The sequence below is a fragment of the Phlebotomus argentipes genome, unplaced genomic scaffold (genome assembly GCF_947086385.1).
Source record: "Phlebotomus argentipes unplaced genomic scaffold, Phlebotomus argentipes genome assembly scaffold_4, whole genome shotgun sequence".
Lineage (NCBI taxonomy): Eukaryota > Metazoa > Arthropoda > Insecta > Diptera > Psychodidae > Phlebotomus > Phlebotomus argentipes.
This window is the reverse complement of record NW_026776174.1, coordinates 11,883,413-11,903,733: the sequence shown is the minus strand read 5'-3', so window position 1 is coordinate 11,903,733 and position 20,321 is coordinate 11,883,413. Positions and strand designations below refer to the sequence as shown.

The window sequence follows — 20,321 nt, the reverse complement described above, 5'->3', positions numbered from 1 at the left end:
TTGTCCCTAAACTCTATTATGATGACCAATTAGGGGAATTTTTTTAAAGTGTGTACTTTTTATAGTAATGTTTTCACGTGAAATTTACAACTTCTCAAATTTTCATTAGCATTCAGATGTCGAAGTGTTTTCAGTGTAAATTTCAGGCAAATTCAGAGAAGAAAAGAGAATAATTTTCACCAGTAATGAATTTATGGATCTCAAGAGTTGCGATACAATTCACTTTAGTCCGAAACCACGTCTATTTCATCATCTTCAGCGCCCACGAATGCTTCGTCTTTATCAAATGTGCTCCTTTTGCTGGGGCAATTCTTCTCCTCGCCGGTGTGTCTCCACTTCATTCTTCTATTTTGGAACCACACTTTTACCTTGATCGCCAGAGAATGTAAACAAAGATGGGCGAATTAGTTTTGCGAACAGCGATTTGGCGCGCGTATCTTCACTCACTTGTGCATCCGTGAGTCCCAGTCGCGCCGCCAATTTCCGTCGGTCGGGCTTCGTGATGTACTTCTGGCCGCCGAACGCGATCTCCAGGCCTTTTCGCTGAAGATTGCTGAAGACAGCCCTCGACCAGGAGCGCTTCCGCTTCGTGGAGGACGAGGCGGCGGGACTGGCGGACGTCGAGGCGTCGGGAGTGTCCATGGCGGTGACTGTGGACCTCAGCGGCGGATTCTGAGGAGGTGGAAGGCCGTAGAAGGATCTGTGGTGATTGTAGGTTGGCGTGAAGAGATGTGTGAAGCGCATTATCGACGGGATGACGGGACTAGAGTCTCCGCAAGGCATTCCTGAGTGGCGCAAAGCAGTCTTACTCAATTTCACAGATCAATGAGAGAGTGTGTTAATATGAAAAGTGATTTTTTTTGGCTTATTGATCGCCTTTGTGGCTGTCCGAAGACCTCTTTTCTCCATCAACATTGTGCCAATATGAGTGGAGAGAATCCCGACAATTTACACTCCAATATTGTGAATATTTTATTATATATTTGATCGTTTTAGTTTGTTTATAAGAAAACCTTATTAAAACCAACGTATGGTTTTCGTTAATCAACAGAAAAATGTGTTCATTGGGACAATATTATAAACAATACTCGAGCACTTCAATAAACAAACTGCAATGACTCCTTTTTCCATACCCAAAAGCCCAGTGTGTTGTATGTGTACATCTTGGTGAGATTTTACTCGTTTACAATTATTAGTATATACACAGATTTGGCATTTTTGGGGGGTTTTTGGTGTGATAGAGAACATTTAACTGAAATGAAGGAGAAAATCTGTGTTTTCAGCTGAGATTTTCTCAAAAAAATCTCACAGATATTGTATGTGAAGAGGAAGTTGAGACGCTAGAAGATCTCTAAAAGGCTTGAAAATGTGTATTTCGTCAATGATTCAGTATCAATGATTGTATGTATAGGTAATTCACATGGAATTATCACTCTGTTTTCTGATATCGTTTCGCAAATAATTAACATTCACATCCATTCGAGCGACATTTGATCCACAATCCTCTCAATCTCGTCTGCATACTCTTCAACTGTGTATCTTTCTCAAATTGTTTCATTGAGAAGTCGGTTCCGAATGTTGCCAGTAATTTTCTGTATCTCATTTCGAGCGAGAGAAAGAGAGAGAGAGAGGCAGAGGGCAGTAAAAAAGGGTCTTTAGTATTTCATAAACAAATGACAAGTGCCTCGACATAAATACAATGTTGTGTGTTCCTCAAATCTCTGCCTGAATCCTGCACACGACCGAGGGAATGCGATCTTGTGCGTGCGCGGAGTTGGAAAGGAAATCGATGTGTACACTCAATATAAATGAGTTAGGATTGTGTTTGGAGGAGAGATGTTTGGTAAACTTGTGATAATTAACATATGGAGTTAAATGCTATTCAACACGGAGTGCAATCATCTCTTATTTTATTTCAACATGATCAAAAGGATGCCTATTCTTGTCGGTGCGCTGTTTATTTGGGCTATTCAATCACACAGATTATCTGTACCTCGATGATCGCGTCCCGCGCCCGTGATTCTAATTGGCATGGGTCGGATGACTCTGTTCCCGGCGTCGTCCAGGCTGGACACGTCGTCAGGATGGCACTTGGAATTGTCACTGAAGTCGCGGTCACACGACAGCAGGCGGTCGACACTGAAATTGAGGGCATTCTTGGCCGGATTGGCGGATTCACTTGTCACGATCATACTGTCACTGTTGCAAGATGTCCTTGCGACTGAATAGTCCATAGCTTTCGATCACCAATCACTGAGAGATCCTCACTGTCGATCGCGCGAAGAGTTGACAATGGGAAGAGAGCACGGGTGATCGAGATCAAGTTAATTTGGTTACTGAAGCCTCTCGACGCTTCGCTGAGCAGCGATCGAGCATGGACCACACAGCATCGCCAATCGGGCGGAGTCAGATCTCAGCGGCAGTCGTGGGATTGGTAACATCTCACTGCGAGAGTGGTGGAGAGCATGGAAAAGGAGCAACATTCTCGCTGATGGCCTGAGTTTTATTGCCTTCTGCCTCACTCTTTCGCGTTGTTTTGGCTCCGCGAGAGACTCAATCGCAAATCAATCAGACGTGATTTGAGGTTGTGCCACAACTGATCGTATGACTAATTGTATATTCATAGAGCAATTTCCTCCACATTGAGAGTGATTTATCTTCCGATGTATATTAAATCAATATTATAAATGCTTAAGCACTAATTGATCCAATAATAAATATTGGTATTCATTTTTCACCAGAGAAGTTATGCTGAAGAATTGATAGAGAGTCGAGAGAAGGCGACTCGAGGCACGCAGAGGTGTATATAAATTTCACACGATCGCATGATCAAGCGAGAGAAGTTCTTATATTTCCCTTCCTTCATCATTCACACACAAGAATGGGATAAATTTGTATTCATTGATATCAAATGAAATCCCCTTGATCATTAATTAGCTGTGCTGCTCAACATGCAGCAAACAAGAGCATGTCTATGATCATCTCACAATGCGCGACAGCGTTTTGTCGCACGCGTCTTCTCTTCCTTGGCATGTTGAGGGAGGAGAGACAGCGTATTAAGCTCAAATCCATAGGTGGTGAGCCAACAGGTTCAGAAAAATGTTCTACAATAAATCAAGCGCTAAACGATCTTGAGGATCGCACTAATAGATGATAAATGAGCTCTTGGCATAGAAGGGAGCACACTTCTGAATATTAATTTTCAGTCCTGGTGTCTCACTCATCATTCCAATGCCGATTTTATCCCACGGATTGTTCACGAAACCTCAGTGAATCTCCCAAATTGGTTGTCGTGCAGAAAATTTTAAATGATTACATGTGACAAAATATATTTAGCGATCGATTAAATATTAAATTACAGTAGGTGTTTATGGTGGATTCCTCCTGCGAGATTTTCGATGCAAAACGAGAGAACAGAATGGTCATAATATTGAGCAAAAAAGATGGTTTTTAGTTACATTTGCCGATGTAGAGGTAATATAAAGAATTTTGAATCTTTTTATTGAAATCCCAATACTTTAACGTGTTAAATTGACTCAAGTGTTAGCAGAAATTAAGAATTTTTTTTCCAGTTTATCGCACTATCGCGTGAAATATTTATCTAAGTTCATTTAATGTGCCCCAATTTCACACATTATATGTTCTGTTACTCCCCAAAAATTCTGCAATTCTATTGTTCGCTGTATTTATTTCCAAACTTCTGTTACACATATTCTCTCTCTCCCAAATGTGTCTTCTTCACACGTGACAAATATCTTGACAATCTGCCAGCAGCACGAGTGTAAATAATGTATTTTCACATGTAATTTAACATGAGTGTCTCCAAGAGTGAGTTATGCTGCTGAGTGTATTCCATGTAAATTTAAATTCAAGTAGAAAGTAGATTGAAATCTTGTGAGGAATTATTACAATTGTTGTTAACAAGATTCTTAGCAAGTGGGAAATTGTTCATATCGAATTATCGATCAATGCGCATGCAGCGAGATCAGCATCAGAAGTAATCTCACTCCGGGCGCGCATTCCGCATAATATGTTCTATGCGCGAATGTGTCGTTTTTCTCTGTACGAACATGAAACTCATTGTGACGCGGGATATTTTGTGAGAAGAGCCCAAGTATTGTGATTTATGTTCCAGAATCTCTTCTTGACCTGTTGTCCGTTTTTTTCACGTGTGTGCGGAGAGAAACGTATTATTCGATATTATATATTGAATTTGGTGAGAAGGAGGAGAGAAAACTCAAACATATTTTACCACCCGCCGCGCTTCAGGACATGTTTATTGACTATTTCACGCTATTTGACACAATTACGGACCTCAAGCCTTGTTATATTAACGAGTCTTGGGCGCGCAATAATTAATTTCAATAAAACACATTACTCATATATTAAACATTTTGCCACGGCGCGAGAGAAGACAATTTGAGAATTTGTTCAACGACATCTCGTGCGCTAAGTGCGATGATGAAGTGCAGAATAATAGATGGTCACGCGGCGGTGGGCCCACTTTTTTTTGTTGTGGTCTACAACGCAAGATTGTCTTCGCGGAGCATGTTGCAATGTGAGCAATTTTGTACCTCTTAACTGATTACACTGACAAGTTACAATGCATCCTGGAGAGGAGAAGAATACATAATGGTTTTCGGGGTGAAAGAAAAGTCAGTGCAATCATTTCCACACGCCTCTGACTTTTGGCGGCACAAATTGTCTCTTAAGACGCACTGCAGAGAGACATTGCGATCTTCTGCTGCTCATTGTTGCACTGTCTTCCGTCGGAGGAGGTCCGAAACTCTCACTTCCTCGTCATCCAGTCAAGATGATGGTGCACAGAGTGATTGGTGAAGTGATCTTTGTGATACTCCTGCTCCAGGCGATAGTCAGTGGCTCGTCAGACAGCTGGACTGGGAGGAATTCCCCTTTTGGCGATCTTCCTGCTGACGCGGCGGAGAATTTTGCCAAGAATCTTTATCCGGAGCGCCTGGTACAGGATCCGATGGAGGAGAGGCTGCAGAGTCGCGCCGAAGGAGGGCAGAATCTCATCTCGAGCAATCTTCTGGGCGGCATCATGCGCATGATGGGCCTGGACAGTGGAAAGCTGGGCGCTCTCGTGATCAACGGACTGATTTTCATTGCCCAAATGGTAAAGAATGGCACAAAGTACTTAACGACAGTGGCAAAGGATTGGAAGGTGACTTATGAGAAGGGCGACAAGCAGAAGGAGGACAAATTGACCACCACCGGATTCACTGGAGTCTCGGTGTATATAAAGTCACAGAGTAGGAAAAAGTAGAGACAGACTAGTCTTTTAAGTCTTTGGCAATGTGCAAGCAATTAGCTCAACTGTAATTCTCTAATCTTCTAGTCCTTTTCCTGTTAATGCGTGTTACCTGAACTTTTGGAGTTAATAAATTGTGTTGAGGGGAATTAATGTGTCTTTTCTGTCTTCCACCGAAAGATTGGCAAGAGTTTGGCCGCGCGGATGTTCCCAGCAGCTTCACCTCTGACCGATCCGCCCACTCAGCCGCCCATGGGCAATTACCATCCCGCCGAGGACTCGCAAGCGTCAGAGTCGATCAGACAGCACGAGTTTCGATCGACAGACGAGCCGAAGGTTAGCGTCACGGAAGAGAGTACGCGATCAGGTTCACCACTGGATTGGATCTTAACTAATTCCTCACCACACTTGAACAGACTCATGATGGATGCGCGCCACAGCAACCTGCCGCAGCGCCTGGTGGAGCTTGTGGCCGCTGGTCAGAGCGGCTGGACTGAGGGCGAGTGCATCTTGCGGCTGCTGTGCAAGACCTCGCCCTTCGTGTGGGCGATGCAGCGCGCGATCGGGGACAGAATCGACGGTCCGGCGGAGGACAATCAGACGGAGAATGAGGGCATCTTGGACACCATCATGAAGCACCTGCCGGATGGCAAGGAAGTGGATCTGCACGGGGATGCGTGCGAAGAGAGATATCCCAACTGCAGAGTTTACACCTGAGCATCTTTCCGCTACTCTTCAGCACTCCATTATACTGTTTGTTTGCACAGTCTATTGCTCGAAGTGTTATTCTGTGAGTGTGTTTCTTCCATTATGAACAAAATACAATATTTCTCCCATTATCTGGAGTTTTTCTTCAATTGTGACTTGAATTGAGCAAGAATCACAGCTATAGTAAGAACGCCGGGTTTGTGATGTTTCTTTAGTGTAAATAATGGCAATTTTTCTCGTATTCTGGGCATTTCTCGGCTCTCTTAAGTTACAGAACCTGTTAATTGAGCTGTGTACACCAAGAAATCCATGTGAAATGATTAAAAAATACATCAAAATATTAGAATTAATGTAGTTCGGCTTTTAGTGCGATAAAGTTCAAATTTCTTTTAAAAATTTCACTGTGTTTTGTTTTTGTTTTCACTACTTTCCCCGAGAATTCGCCAATTTCATAGCAATTTAAAATTATTTTAAGTAAAAAACATGTAAAAAAATTCACAGTATCACCTAATCTTTCCTCATTTGTCCATTTTTTATTCCATAAATATCTTTCTTCCTTGGGTTAACTGACAATCTCTTCGCTTACAAGCAATTCTACGTTGAGCAATTGATTCCTTCGTTCACATCGCAGACTAACTACCGCATTTTCTATTGTCTGCGGATCTGAGTCTGCCCAGAGGCGTGTTTTGGTATCAATGAGCATTTCTCCTGCTGAATGAAAAAAAGAAGATTGCACAGAAGTCATTGACGAGGCACAATGTTACGTAAAAATTGCGGTACTGCGCGAGAGATGATGAGGGAATCTGAGCTTCCTGAGATAACTTTACTGGATCGTGATGACGATGAGATTTCTTGGCGGATCTTGGCGCGCCAGAAAGATCACAATTTTCTCTAATTAATTTACTGCGCACAGCAAAGTTCCATCGTTCTGGAAATCCCCTTTCACTGAAAGTATTTGCATAGCGCTGTGACTTGACTCTCTCTTCTCTCTTGCAGAGCGTCTCCTAAGAACGTCGGAGGCCTATTTAGTGGTGGAATCTCGCTGATAGCTGATATGGCGGGGCAAAAAATCGCGGACTTGCAGAATTGAGTGGTTATGAAAAATCGGTAACGGAATATTCCTGTTCATCTTCACGGGGGCATCAAGAGGCGCGTGTGTGTGCGTTGAGCAGGTAGAACTCTTCCAATTTGTGCCTTCAGCTCTGAAAGCACTCCGTGTGGAATGTTCTCTTCGGCCAGCGCATCGGAGAGAGAGAGCCTCGCTCGCTCTCTCGCCAATGAAGAGCGTGCAGATGATGAGATCGAGCCGCGATGGAGTAGGAAAGAAGTGGGTCACCGTATATAAAGACAAGTTCAAGGCAACTTCAGTTCCAGAAGTGAAGATAGACTTGCAGTGAAACGGTGAATATTTTCCACAGTGATCTTTTTCCTCCTCACAATCTCATTTCTTTTCCTTCTTGCATTCTGAGTCATTTCCCTGCTCTTTATCTGTGACACACGGTGTATTTCTTCGGTTGTGCGATAGGAATTCTAAGTGGAAAACGTCTTTCTCGATTTTATCTTTCAGATAAGAGAGTGAAGAAAAAGAGCGAAATTGCAGAGGAGAAATTTGTTCAGTTGGAAGAACTATTTTCTCACTCACGCCCACACAAAATCCACCTTGATCTTCCTCACCGATTTTCGCAACGACAACGAGACATACATTTGATTTCACCTCGAAGGGCACGCGAAGAGTGATCAGGTATGTTGGCTTTTGTACTGTAGTGAAATCTATCCTCAAAACAAGCATTGCTTTTGAGGTTTCGACTGCCATTTTTTCGTGTGTTGGATTGGAAATACGTTGTTTTTTCTCTTCCATCGGCGAAGAAAATCACTCTCTTGCAATCTGTGCGCAAATTGATCGTCTTCGCATTGTGTGCACTTGTGTATTTGACTCTCCATCAACATCTTGCGGGGCAATTTAAATACAAATCCATAAGCATAGAATTCAAAATATGCGACCTCAATTGCCAAAGTGTCGAAAAGTAGGTAAGAGAGCGCTCAATATGTGAAGAGAGAGACACAGAAATTGGGTGGACACCTCAATAAACTCCCAAATGGGCGAAGCACAGAGATGGACAGGAAATACCTCTGGTGCAGTGGAAATTACTCACACGGCGGCGGAGACTTTCGAAGCGAAAAAATGTATCGGAAGATTTGTGGCAATGGGTGTTCATTGAGACGACGAACCTGTTTCTTTTCTCAATCTCTCGAGCGAAGATATGTTGAGGGAAATGAACAAGAATCTTGAGCAGGATCAGTTCTCTTGCAGAGCCGCACTCAAATCGCTGAATCGCGGATGCACTATAAATGCATGAAGGGCAGAAGATTGGCGAGATCATTGTACTTTTTTCACATCATCTTCCATTTATTTTTTTCTTGTCTGTAACTGTGCATTTAATGCCCACTCTAATTAAATACAGCCAATGTTCTCATCGCCAAATCACACGCTATTGCTCTGGGTGAGAAATTGTACGATATTGTTCTCGCGGTTAGGAATCAAGCACTTCCTGAGTGCCAAATTATCGTGGTCATTAGTGAAAAATATTTCCAAGGAAAGACACAACATTGGCGTAACTGTTGCACATGTGAGTAACAGGAATTCTTCGGCACTAATGTAAAATTAAATACCATCTATTAACGGTGCATCAAAGTTTGTTTGTCCATCTGTGTTCTGCCGTGTGTTGAAATGTTTATTCAGCAGCGAGCCGAAAGGTGCTAAGAATTGTACCGTCTGACGATACACTTTTGCTGTAATTCGAAAATTAGGGTAATTCTGCTGAGAGTTTCACCGCAGACAGTCGCATTCTTGCGGAGGAAATAAAACTGGGTGATAAATTGTAAATAGAGCGCAATGATATTCGCTCAAAAATTTAATTTACAGCCACAAAATATTGAGAACGTGAAAGAATTGTAATCACGTAATTTCCAGAAGGTTCTCTCTTCGTGTGTTTGTGCGAATTGACGCATCAAGACGCATCATTGTGAAATGTTGTGCAGATAGAAAGTCTTGTGGCATGATTTTTGAAAATTAATTTAACCAGTGAAATGAAGCATCAAAGGGGAATCCCAGTGATTCATGGCAAAACTCACTTTTACTAGTGCTATTTTGCAGCCTCTCGAATTCACTTTTCAACGCAATTATCTCACATAATATCGCACTGGTACGAAGGTCTGGAATGAACCACGACATAGTCTTGGACGTTAGATGGTAATTTCGTCGTCATTTTGTGTTATTACTTCCTCTTATTCGTGCTACGGTCGCTTCAGAACTTTCTTTGTCATCTGACTTTGTATAGCACGGCAATTGAGGCTTCATTATGTTTAATTTCTAATTGCGATCTTATCCGCAAATACACTTTAGTATAAAAATTTAATTTTAATTTGTACATAACTCTACAGTTCGGATTGACTCTTCGGACTCTTCTAAATCCAAGATGTTCATCAAATATGCCGTACTTGAAAGCTAAACAAAATAATATGAGTATCAATGTTTTTATTTAATTTTAAATTGCTCAGAATTCAACATGACTTTCGTCTGAAACACTTTGAGTCTTTAATATTGTGGGGTCAATAAATTGTGGAGTCAACTAATAGACTGGCATATATGTAGATTTTCTTGAAACCCGTCTTCTGAATTTAACTTCTTATTTAATTCCTCAAAATTGTCTTCAAATGTCTTGCAGCAGATATCTATATAATTTCAGTGGTAATATTTCAAGAAAGTCAGACGCTATTAATTGCCGCAAATTAACAAGTAATAAAGCAAAGCCGTGTTGATGTGTGAATTTTCGGGTGCTTCGCCCTGAAAAGCACAACATTCTTTTGCCCATTTGCAAGCCATGTGCGATGTCGATGGATTCTTAGCCAACGCCATAAATCATGAGTGCACGCGTCGCGGATTGGATTACCGGACGGATCTCGTTCATATTCCGCTCTCGGTATGGCTATGTGGAATTCTCTGCGAAGGCAGAAGATTGTGACCCACTTGAGTGTAATTATTTGTTAGCGAACGACAAAATGAAGAGTCACGAAGACACGGAATGGATTTTATGGGGCCACTGGGCCACACAGAACTTTTACACTGACTATTCCAAGCCGCGCGCGCTCTTCTCTCCACCCAATTAACCAACTATGCCTAATGAGTTGGATTATTCTCGCCGGTCGTTTTTTGCCCAGCACTAACTGTTCACCAATTTTTCACACCTTGCAGAATGCTGAAGACACAGGTGACAGGATGGTGCTTCTTTGCGCTGCTAGCGGCCAACTGTGTGTTCGCGCTGCCCAACTACATTCCGCGCGAGGTGGTGGCCAGTGAGCGTCGCGTGGAGGCGCCGAGGGTGGCGGCGGCGCGCCCCGAGGGGCGAAAGTACGCGGAGAAGCCCAACGCCCTGAAGAAGGTGCATCTAGATGACATTGACGACGACATCCAGACGAACCAGATCCAGGAGACAGGTCTGGGCTTCTCCTGGACGAACATGCTGAGCACAATGCTGCAGATGCTCTTCCCGGCGGGCGGCAACAACAGTCCCACCAAGAGTGACGACATCGACAACAATGTGGGCTTCACGCAGTCCCCGTGGGCCAATCTGCTGTCCGTGGGCCTGAAGATCCTCACGGCCATCCTGGGCGGCGGCCAAAACAACGACGGCATCGACAAGGTGGACAACGGCGGCGGCGGATCGCCAATGCAGGTAATTTGTCTGATCTTCAGGCGATTTCCCCCGAAAGTTACTGTAGCAGATCCCTGAGACTTCTTAATTCACCCTGTAGTGTTTTTATCTTTATCTTTGGCTCCTCCCCCGCTTATTAATGCTACAAAGCCAGTCAGAGTGAAAAGATGTGTATATAATAGTAGTGTACAGAAGTAGTACGTTTCTTTTCATCTTACATCTTGGCAATTGGTTTCTGGCAATGACAGGGCATCCTGGCGGCTGTTCTCTCAGCAATGTTGGGCGCCAAAGATCCTGAGCAGGTTAACACGATGGCCAAGCAGGCTGGTGAGGTGAGTGTGGATTGTACAGAAAAAAAGAGAGCGAAGGGAGAGATGTGTGTTACTTTTATATGGTGTGTGGGAGAGAAGTGGGGCCTGCAATATTGTGTTTAGAGCGCACTCACCCAGAAAGATCTGCGCTCACTGGTGCATTTCCTCTCTTTGCAGTTCATCCATATCGTCATGAATCTGCTGGACGCGCTGAAGACATCCTTCTCGCATCGCTCGATGAGGGCTCGCGGCATGGGCAGGAAGGACTCCATGAGCGACGCCGCCGTGGCGGGACTCAGCATGCTCAAGGGCTACGTGAAGACGTACAAGAACGCCGACGACAAGTGCATGCAGAAGTACCTGTGCGAGGCCAACACGGAGTGCAACACCAGCATCGGCGGCAGTAGCATATTCTGCCAACTGGGCACCTACGCCACGAGCTTCGTGCTCGAGCGGACCACCAGCACGGCCTTCGAGACCTTCTACGAGGCCGGACGCCAGGGGAGATCCGGCGTTGACTGCCGAACACTGTATCTGGAATGCAACGAAGTCTAATGTGTGACAAGACACTCCGCGTGACAAAGTTATTAAGTATAATTTATATACAATTTCCCTTATGTAATTTATTTATTTATATCCTAGGGTAGAGTGAAATAAATTGAATGTGTGTGTGCTTAGCTCTTATAGAACGACAACAGTATAAAAACGATCTTTTATTGCCCATCCGGAGGAAATCTTTCTTTCTCTCCCATAAAAGAAGCATTAACTTGCTGATCTCATTTCAATCAATTTCTTCTGGCCAATAATTAATTCTTCGGAGAAATTTCATGATCACACCAAGAGATTAAGCTGAGTTGAAATTTTCTTACTTTTCTCTCGTGTTTGTTACAAAAAACCGCCGAAATCTGAGCATGAATTCGAATTTCTTGATATATCGATTAATCGAATACATATCGAATCTTCTCCGGGTTGCGTAACCTCACATTTATAGTGTTTTGGTTTTGGAGTCATGCCGTTCCTCACAAAACTCCTGAGGAAATCTCTCCTCCAGTCCTATCAGGGCAGAGTGTCGGCGGTGCGGAGTCGTCTGGATGGCATTACATTTCCCCAGAGATTGAAGGGGACAATAGTGGAGAAATGGGCGAACTACTGGAGACAACTGCTCTTGGACTATCAAGAAGTGATTGTGAACGTGGGGAAAAATGCCCGGGATAAGCCGCTGAAGGCCTCAATCATTGCTGCGACGACAGCTGGTCTGTACTACTGTGGTAAGACAAATCCCGATGAGGAGAGCTTCCTGCAAGATCTGCGGCGCTATCAGAACGAAATGAGCCTCGTGCACGAATCTCTGCACAATCCCACGTCCAAGGAGCATCTGCTGATGGTGGAGCAGAACCAGAACTCTGGCCAGTTGCGGTGTCTGTCCCTGGGAGTGATGTCCCTCATGTGGCTGCATGATTTCAGTCCCGACACAGCTACTTATCGCGCAACTTGCGAGTACTTGCAGCCGGAATGGTCAACATTTCACCGGCGAATCATCGATGTGGGCTTCTTGGGACAGTGGTGGAATTTCAGACGCAAGATGACCAATTACGACATTAATTATTAGGTAAAATCAATTAAAATTACACTTATTAGAATGTTGAAACTAGGACTTTTTGAGATTGTCCAGTTCTTGCGTGACTTCCTCGAGTTGGTCGAAGAATTTGGACAATTGGATGTGATTGCACTGCATGGCAACCAAGTCTCCGGTGGATATCTTCATCTGAATGACCCCCACTGGGTTCTTCTCCTTCTCCCTCGCTTCTGACGCCAGGTCAACTTCCAAATTCCACGAAACGTCCTCCAATTCTTTCGTCTGTCCCGATTCTGTTCCCAAATTATCCAAGATGGGCTTTTGCACCTGCACCCAGTACTTGATGATCGCATCTGCCTTTTTCTCCTCGAAGCCCAGCACCTTGATGAGATCTACGTGTAGCGAAGTGGGCTTCATGATGAACTTCAGGGCTCTCTTGAAGACGTGAGACAGCGTCTTGATGGCCATGAGAAGAGATTCATCCTCAAGCTTCACAGCATCTTGCAAATCCTTGAGGGCCTCCTCGACACTGATCTCTGGATTAGGGACAACTTTGCATTCGTAAACAAAGTTCAGAATCTGCTGGAATGTTTCGTCTTCCTGCTCATTTATCCTCTGGATGCACTCGAGGAGCCTGAAATGAGTGGAACTGGTGAGAATATTCCGCAATTCCCCTTGTGTTAACTTCCTCACGGCTTCGAGGCTCGAATCCAAGCCATTTCACTCTGACAGCCACCCGGCGACTGGCGCGCCATCTGCAGCAGCCGGATAGTATTCACAAAATCACTTTATTTTTCTTTAATCTCCTCTTCGCACTCACATTGCACACAATATCATAGTAATTACGTTAGATTACATATTTTCTGACTAGACAGAGAGATCATGAGTGTAAATATAGGGTAATAGGGAAAAAATAGCATGTCTTTCTTTTGATTTCACATCCACGGGAATGAAGATGATCACCAGTGGTTGCCTAAGTCTTCTTATGTGCAGCAGTGGTAGGAATTTCTCGAGTTTATGCCGGAATAGTAGGTGTCCTTGGTGCCTTGCTGGTGGTTCGAGAAGGGGTGCTGCTGCGTGGTGCGGTGGCACGAGAATCCCTGGCCGAGGTTCTCCTTCACGGGCTGAGCGTTGGGCACTGTGGGAAAGCAGCACCACAGGATGAACGCCACCAGGGCCACTATTGTGCCCGTCAGGAGGATGAAGTCCTCAATTGTCTGTGGGAATAGTGGTGTCAGATTCAGTGGGAGGTCCTTGAGAGCGAGACCGCGAGGATCTTACCGGATTCTCACTCAAATTGAGCAGGTATGCGAAGTCGTCGAAGGGCGTCATGGTCACGGGTTATCCACCAAGTGTGTGCGAACGGGAGGAATTCACAAGGATTTGCCCACAAATTGTGCAATCTCGGGTTTGTTTTGACTTTTTGCATGCACTCCTACGCAGTGGTGAGTTCAGCAAGGTCGTTCACTTCGGGATGTTTACAATGAAGGGTGTTCGTCAAGGGGTAGCGAAGGATTATTTCATTATTCTATAAAGATTGGCGAAAATCTCGTTGTTGGAGGTTCTTCAAAGCTTGGTGATTTGTTAGTGCTTTGCTGAAGCTGGAAAATCCAGTGAAGAATCTAGAAGAACAGTTGTTCTCGGAAGTCAGGAGGGTTGATCGGAAAAACGCGCCAAAATATTCACCGCATTTTCACCATCCCCAAACATTCAAATATTATATCGTTGAATTTTTCCTAAAGAACATATTTTATTGCAATTGTAATACTAATCAAAGCAATAAAAACTTCACGTGAAGTCATTTGAAGTTTATATGAATCATGTGGAAAGTTTTCAATGAATGAAAGAACATTTTAAGCCAGAATATCACAAAAAGTTATTGAACTTGCAAAAAGAACAATAATTTTCTTCATACACAACGTTCACAACAAATTTGATTTACACCAATTAAATTTTTTTGTTAAGGATTTCTTTCAATGAAGTGAAACGAAAACATCCAGATGCTTTAAGTAATGAAAATGTACGAATTAGTGCAGAAAACTTGTTTGATAACATGACGTAAATAATTTTTTTTAAAGTTACATTGTATTGTCGAGCCTTATTTTCTTAAAAAAAAAATTAATGATTACTTCAAAGACAATACGTGACTCACGTGTAATTAATCTTCAGCAAGAAGTGGCAAAAGTTTCCTTGCACGAGCGACATAAAAGCCACGCGACGAATGCTTTTTGGAGTCTTGACATGGCAAAAGTGTGTCCTTTTTTATGATAAATTCTCCTTTTATTGCGACATCGCGAATATAGCAAATCGATACGAATGACTTTCCCAATCTTTTAACACCACATTACAAATTATTATCCTCAGCAGTGAAGAGGGAAAATTAGTACTGCGAATTGCGTGGGTGTGCAATGAAAAGCAATAAAATCCGTATTAGCATTATCAACCCTATTAACATGGCTTTCAGCCAGAACTCTCCGTTGCGCAGATAAAGCGATGAGTCATGGTGATGATGCTGCCTCAGGAACTCCAACAAGTTGCAGCTTTGCCAATGAAAGTTTTCGGCTAAAGCTCGTGGAATTTTTGAGGCACACTATCATCATTTGCACGGATTATATTAAACCAAATTGCGCCGCAAGAGGGAAACTTATTCAGGAAAATGGGAGAATGAATAATTTAATGTGTAGCGGAAGTTTAATTGTGTGTCTTTGACACTGAATAAATTGCTATTTATCTTTCGTCGTGGTGCATTTTGCAGTCTTGCATGGAAAGCACGTCGCAAGCATAAGAGTGAAGTCGGAACTTTGCCGCATTATTCCATTCAATTAGAAATCATCAGTGGAAGTTTTGATAGCAAATACTCCAATTTGTGACTGGATTTGCCAATGAAAGAATAGTGGATTTTCTTTGTAAAAATTGTCACTTTAATAGAGAGATGGTTGCGGTGGGGATTTGTGGGGTTCTTTGGTCAGAATGAAATTCCCTGTGTATTCATCCCAGCCAGTGGGATGCTCCTTCTCTTCGCACTTTATTCTCATGTATGAGTTTCTGATAAATTCAACACATTGCACATCAATCATGGATGTGTTTGAAGAGCAGCACTCTTGATCGTCTCGCTGTGGACTCACTCTTTTGTGAGGAAATTGAAAAAATGTCGGATAAGTTCTCGGTTGCGAGATGTGGAATCTTCCGATATGGATTCATCTCGTGGTCACATTACATGCGTCTTTCGTCCTCGTCGTCGGGCTCGATTGTGTTCCACGGCTGGATTTCTCCGCTGCCGAGTAGAACGTACACAAGGGCGGATCCTATGTAAATGGCCGAGCCGATGAGGAAGACGTAAATCCAGTTCTCAAAAGTGTTCTGTGAAAGGAATTCTCATCAGCATTGCAAAAGGATATTTTGACTATGGTCGAGGGGCAAACAACTCGCAAGTTTGGCATGGAGAATATGAAAAAAATCAAATTTGTTTAAATAACTTGTACTTTTCATACCAGTTGGTAGAAAACCCTCCAAAAGTATTACTAAAACACGAGTTTTCTTTCGCGTTTTTTTTCTGAGTATATAGTCTTTGTCGTGCTTGTCGTGTTGTTTGCCCCTTGCCTATGGCTTACATTATCTTGGGTGAAGTAGGAGAGCACGAGCGGACTTATGATGCCTGAAGTTGTGGCCACAGTATTGAGAATGCCATAAATACTGGCGGCAAAGTTGGGCGCCAAATCCTGACAATTCTGCATGTTGGTCAGGACAGAAGCTCCGCTGAATGCCATCGCCACTGTCAACAGAGCGATGCAAGTGTAGGGCCCTCGCACAAAGCAAAGCCCCACAAAGCACAGTCCAGGCAGAATGTGAGCTGCAATGAAAGGGCGTTTTTCACTTGAACTCTCGCCAAAGTTACCATAGTTTCGGCAACTAACAGAATATGCAGAAGAACTTCCTCATTTGCGTGATTGTGAGCAGATTTCGCCTTCTCACTGCGTCTCCAATGATGCCGAAGATGAAGCTGAATATGAGGCGGGCAGCGTGTGGCAGAGACGAGTAGACGCCAGTCATGCCAATTTGGAAGTTGAGAATCTCGCTGAGGAATTTCGGCGTGGCGGCCAGCAGGAAGAACAGGCCCCACAGGCTGCCATAGTGCAGCACCAGCAGCGCCCAGAACGGGCCCGATTTTATCACCCTCAAGTATGGTGGCACTTTCTGCAAGATATCGCGCTAATTAACTTGGCGCCGAGCCATGAAATCGGGCACAACATCAGCAACTATCGTACGCTCTTTCTTGTTCTGGATTTTTTGCAAACCTCTTATCAGGCATTTTGAGATCTTGACTTCATTTTTCTAGCACACTTCTTAAACAAACACGATTTTTACCAAAAATAAGGCAACTCTTGAGATTGTGCGCCGAAAAAATATTTGATGATGAAATTCCTATGACAACAAGTGGCGCAGAAGAAGTATTTAGAATTCTTTCTCGCAAATACTTAAGTGGTTTAAGGACACTTAAGTCTTACTGAGCTTAAGAAATTACCGTAGTGGAAAATGGGGCACTTTTTGCGGAATTTTTACAAGCAAAACAATATTGTGTTAATCTTCCGCATTTCTCGAGGCAGTGAAAAGAAAATTTCTGTTTTTTTCTCATACATGAGTAGCTAATTGAGCTGACGAAGGAAAACTCACCCTCTTGTTGGATAGAGAATCCCCCAGAGATGATTCGATATAGTGTTTCTCCTCTGGCGTTATTCTTGGGTGTCTGTCGGGTGAATCGAAGACCAGAAAGATCCAAAGGATGATGCCAAATAGGGCAATTATGGCTGGGATGTAGAATCCGCCCCACGGCCATCCGACAGCCTCCACGAGGAATCCAATCATCTGCCACGTGAATATGGTCCCGGCGGTGCCGCCCTGCAGGCACGCCATGTACTTGCCCTTCTCGTCCGGCGGGATCCAGCGCGAGATGAGGTTGTGGAAGCAGGGAAACAGCGGCCCCACCAGGAAGCCAACCACGATTCGGGCGCCGTAAATACTGCGGAAACCATGGTGGGCCGCCAAGGGGCACAGAATTGTGATGAGAGCGTTAATGAAGAAGGCGAGTTCAATGACTATCTTGGCGCCTATGCGCTCCGCGAGATAAGCACCCGGAATCGCCGTGATCATGTAGCCCCAAAAGTCTGCGCCGAGCAGGAGGCCTTGCTGCGCCATGTCCCACGGGAATCTCTCTCCGTAGCTGGGCAGCTTCTCACCATTCTGCGGCTCCACCATGGCGAGAATGCTGATGGACATGTTCACGCGCAGGAGATAGATCAAGAAGCACCCCATGAAGATCATTATGCCAATGTTGAGCCGTGCTGGAAGTCTCCCTACGGAACAGAGGATGAACGAGATTCAGAGGAAGATCCCAAATTGACAGGAATTCCCTTACAGAACACTCTGGCTAGGCAATCATTCACTTTTCGCCGCATTTTTTTCTTTCAATGGAAAATCACTTTCTTCACCATGAGTCGCACGGATGCTCCCCAAAATCACACTGTCGCTTTCTGGCAAGATTGCTAATCAACCTTACGCTAATCGCCATCAGGCACTCTCGACAGCCTAGTAGAGCTACATGAGATGCTTATTCGCGATAAGATAAGATAGAGGCATTGTACTGAGATTTCAATTTATTGCCTTTTTCAATTTGGTCGCATCGCTTGTCCTCTTTGGGGCCAAGGAAATTCATCTTCTTCCCACATGATAAGACTGGAAAGTGCTCAACTATCAACACTGTTGTCTCAAATAAATCCCACTTAAACCATATTTTCTAACCGGAACAGACAAAGTTTTGTTTTGTTCTCTCAGTGGAGTGAGTTCGGAGTGTTTCTGGTTTTGCTTCTCCAATTCTCAGTGAAGTGCTTAAGTTTGTTCAGGTATTGATTTACTTTTCACTGTCAATTAGTTCTTGGCTACTATTCGAAAGTTTTTAGGTCAATTAAGAGAAACTTACCTTTTGATCTTGATGCAAATTTGGTAGTGGAAAATCGAATTTCTGGGACATCTTCATCTGAATTTAATGCTGATTTACTGTTTTTAGTCGATAAAAGATGGCTCGCTGCGGTTAGGACAATTTTAGGATCTTGTTCGACCAAGTGTTGAGACATTTTATGAAGAATACACTTTAATCTTAGCAAATTCTACACGTAAAACGTCTTGACCATCAACTGGACAGTCTACGAATGCTTCATAATATAATTTGGTTTGGTTTTTCAATTCTCAATTTCAATGACATAGTTTTAAGTACCTCAACATAGGGAATGGCACTTAAAATTACGCCGAAAAACAACATTTATTGCTCACTACTTTGAACGACGTGAGAAGATGAATTTAAGAACTTAACTTTGAACACTTTGAATTACTTTAATGATTTTAATTATGATTATGATCTGCGGAACACGATGTTTCTTTAGATATGAGAAATTTCTCAAGAATGATTAAATTAAATTCTATGGTTAAAAGCGGGCTCTTGAAACACTTGAAAGCTCTGACCTGAAGATATTTACATAAGCTTTCAATATTTATTCTGCTCTCATATCCTGCCGAGTTACTCAGTTTCAATCGTTTCTGCATCAAATAATTCATGTTAAATCGAGAGAAACAGCGAAAGTTGAGACTGGAAATTTCCTCCTCTGGAAGGAACTTGTTGAACACTTCTCCAACTTGGGGAGGTTTCCAGTCGATTCCAGCAGGAGTCACTGGAATTGAGTGGAACTCTGGAAAACCCCCTCAATTTCCCCTGAATTCTACTAATCTCTCGTGTTCACAGATTGAAAATTTATTATGCAAATCCTGTGCTTTCGAATGCCTGCATTTTTAAATTGCCATCATCCTACTTCTTCTTCTTTTTGGAATGTGCAGCAGCATCAACAGCGCTGACGACCGAGTGATTATGCACCTTCTGGGAAATCCTGTTGACATAGTAGAGCGCCAGAATGGAGAAGATGATACTGTAAGACAATACTGCGTGAATATCTCCCTCAATAAACACCCCAATCCTGAGAATACTGACCATGTTGTGGCGCACACCCGGTGAACCATTCCGGAAGCGATCAGCGCGCTCACGAGGCAAAAGGCCACTTCGGGAAAGAGCTTGGCCTGGAAGCCGCGGCCTAGCAGGAGTGTCTCCAGATTGGATATCGCCGTGAGGGAGAGAATGAAGAGCCACGAGCCGACGAATCCGCCCAGAAGAGTGGTGGCTTGCGTGGAGGCGAGGAAAGGCCGGTAGATTTGCATCCCAGAAAATATCAGCACGCACGCGACTGAGGAAAATACCAACGACAGCATCGTGGGAACAACTGCAAAGGCATTCGGAAGTTAGTGGAATTCCTCTCAATTGTTCGATATTATCCTCAATTTACCCATTTTGCTGCGATGTGATGTTTACAAAATATTGCCACGAGCACGTCACTAAGCCGACTGATTCGCACCTCAGCGCTGAACGCGACATCTACGAGGGAACTTTAAAGGCACTGCAGTGCCGACATGGGATATTTCCCCGCTTCTTCCCCAAGTTCGAAGAAAAAGACCGCGAAGATTTGAATGCACAAGCCGTTGCAAAGTGCAGTGTGAGCCAATTGAAATTCATCTTCACTGTTTGCTGCTTTTTGTTTTTCTCTGATATTAACAGTTTTGGTTTCTCTTCTAAATCGATAATTGATTATGATTCTCAAGATATTTTTAAATCGTGTGTTTTTGCATATTTTAATTATCTGTTCTGT

At 43.5% G+C, this 20,321-nt stretch overlaps 8 protein-coding genes across 8 annotated transcripts; 3 read left to right on the top strand and 5 right to left on the bottom strand.

The window, feature by feature from the left end:
- Positions 1-183: 183 nt before the first annotated feature.
- Positions 184-2,309, bottom strand: LOC132258027 (H2.0-like homeobox protein). The gene is made up of 3 exons (XM_059755121.1): positions 1,994-2,309; positions 448-785; positions 184-368 (listed from the first exon to the last, which is right to left on the bottom strand). The coding sequence occupies exons 1-3, from the start codon at positions 2,232-2,234 to the stop codon at positions 225-227; spliced, it is 723 nt and encodes a 240-aa protein (XP_059611104.1). The 5' UTR covers positions 2,235-2,309; the 3' UTR covers positions 184-224.
- Positions 2,310-4,893: 2,584 nt separating this feature from the next.
- Positions 4,894-5,989, top strand: LOC132258497 (uncharacterized). Its single transcript, XM_059755828.1, has 3 exons — positions 4,894-5,283; positions 5,360-5,369; positions 5,453-5,989. The coding sequence occupies exons 1-3, from the start codon at positions 4,991-4,993 to the stop codon at positions 5,987-5,989; spliced, it is 840 nt and encodes a 279-aa protein (XP_059611811.1). The 5' UTR covers positions 4,894-4,990.
- A 3,872-nt stretch (positions 5,990-9,861) lies between these two features.
- Positions 9,862-11,558, top strand: LOC132258496 (uncharacterized). The gene is made up of 4 exons (XM_059755827.1): positions 9,862-9,998; positions 10,233-10,713; positions 10,941-11,024; positions 11,181-11,558. Exons 1-4 carry the CDS (start codon positions 9,862-9,864, stop codon positions 11,556-11,558), a joined length of 1,080 nt encoding a protein of 359 aa, XP_059611810.1.
- Positions 11,559-11,969: 411 nt separating this feature from the next.
- LOC132257379 (mitochondrial import inner membrane translocase subunit Tim29) lies at positions 11,970-12,612 on the top strand. The gene has a single exon (XM_059754246.1). The coding sequence runs from the start codon at positions 12,013-12,015 to the stop codon at positions 12,610-12,612; it is 600 nt and encodes a 199-aa protein (XP_059610229.1). The 5' UTR covers positions 11,970-12,012.
- Positions 12,613-12,651: 39 nt separating this feature from the next.
- Positions 12,652-13,299, bottom strand: LOC132258495 (COMM domain-containing protein 1; the record flags this gene model as incomplete). Its single annotated transcript, XM_059755826.1, has 1 exon — positions 12,652-13,299. A coding segment is annotated over one exon (648 nt), but the record flags the coding sequence as incomplete, so codon positions are not given.
- LOC132257380 (uncharacterized) lies at positions 13,192-14,046 on the bottom strand. Its single transcript, XM_059754247.1, has 2 exons — positions 13,861-14,046; positions 13,192-13,796 (listed from the first exon to the last, which is right to left on the bottom strand). Exons 1-2 carry the CDS (start codon positions 13,909-13,911, stop codon positions 13,563-13,565), a joined length of 285 nt encoding a protein of 94 aa, XP_059610230.1. The 5' UTR covers positions 13,912-14,046; the 3' UTR covers positions 13,192-13,562.
- A 1,517-nt stretch (positions 14,047-15,563) lies between these two features.
- LOC132258494 (sialin-like) lies at positions 15,564-18,032 on the bottom strand. Its single transcript, XM_059755825.1, has 5 exons — positions 17,993-18,032; positions 17,251-17,930; positions 16,494-16,773; positions 16,191-16,429; positions 15,564-15,939 (listed from the first exon to the last, which is right to left on the bottom strand). Exons 1-5 carry the CDS (start codon positions 18,030-18,032, stop codon positions 15,793-15,795), a joined length of 1,386 nt encoding a protein of 461 aa, XP_059611808.1. The 3' UTR covers positions 15,564-15,792.
- A 1,009-nt stretch (positions 18,033-19,041) lies between these two features.
- Positions 19,042-20,024, bottom strand: LOC132257697 (protein KRTCAP2 homolog). The gene is made up of 3 exons (XM_059754705.1): positions 19,962-20,024; positions 19,613-19,898; positions 19,042-19,550 (listed from the first exon to the last, which is right to left on the bottom strand). The coding sequence occupies exons 1-3, from the start codon at positions 19,963-19,965 to the stop codon at positions 19,433-19,435; spliced, it is 408 nt and encodes a 135-aa protein (XP_059610688.1). The 5' UTR covers positions 19,966-20,024; the 3' UTR covers positions 19,042-19,432.
- Between the last annotated feature and the right edge of the window lie 297 nt (positions 20,025-20,321).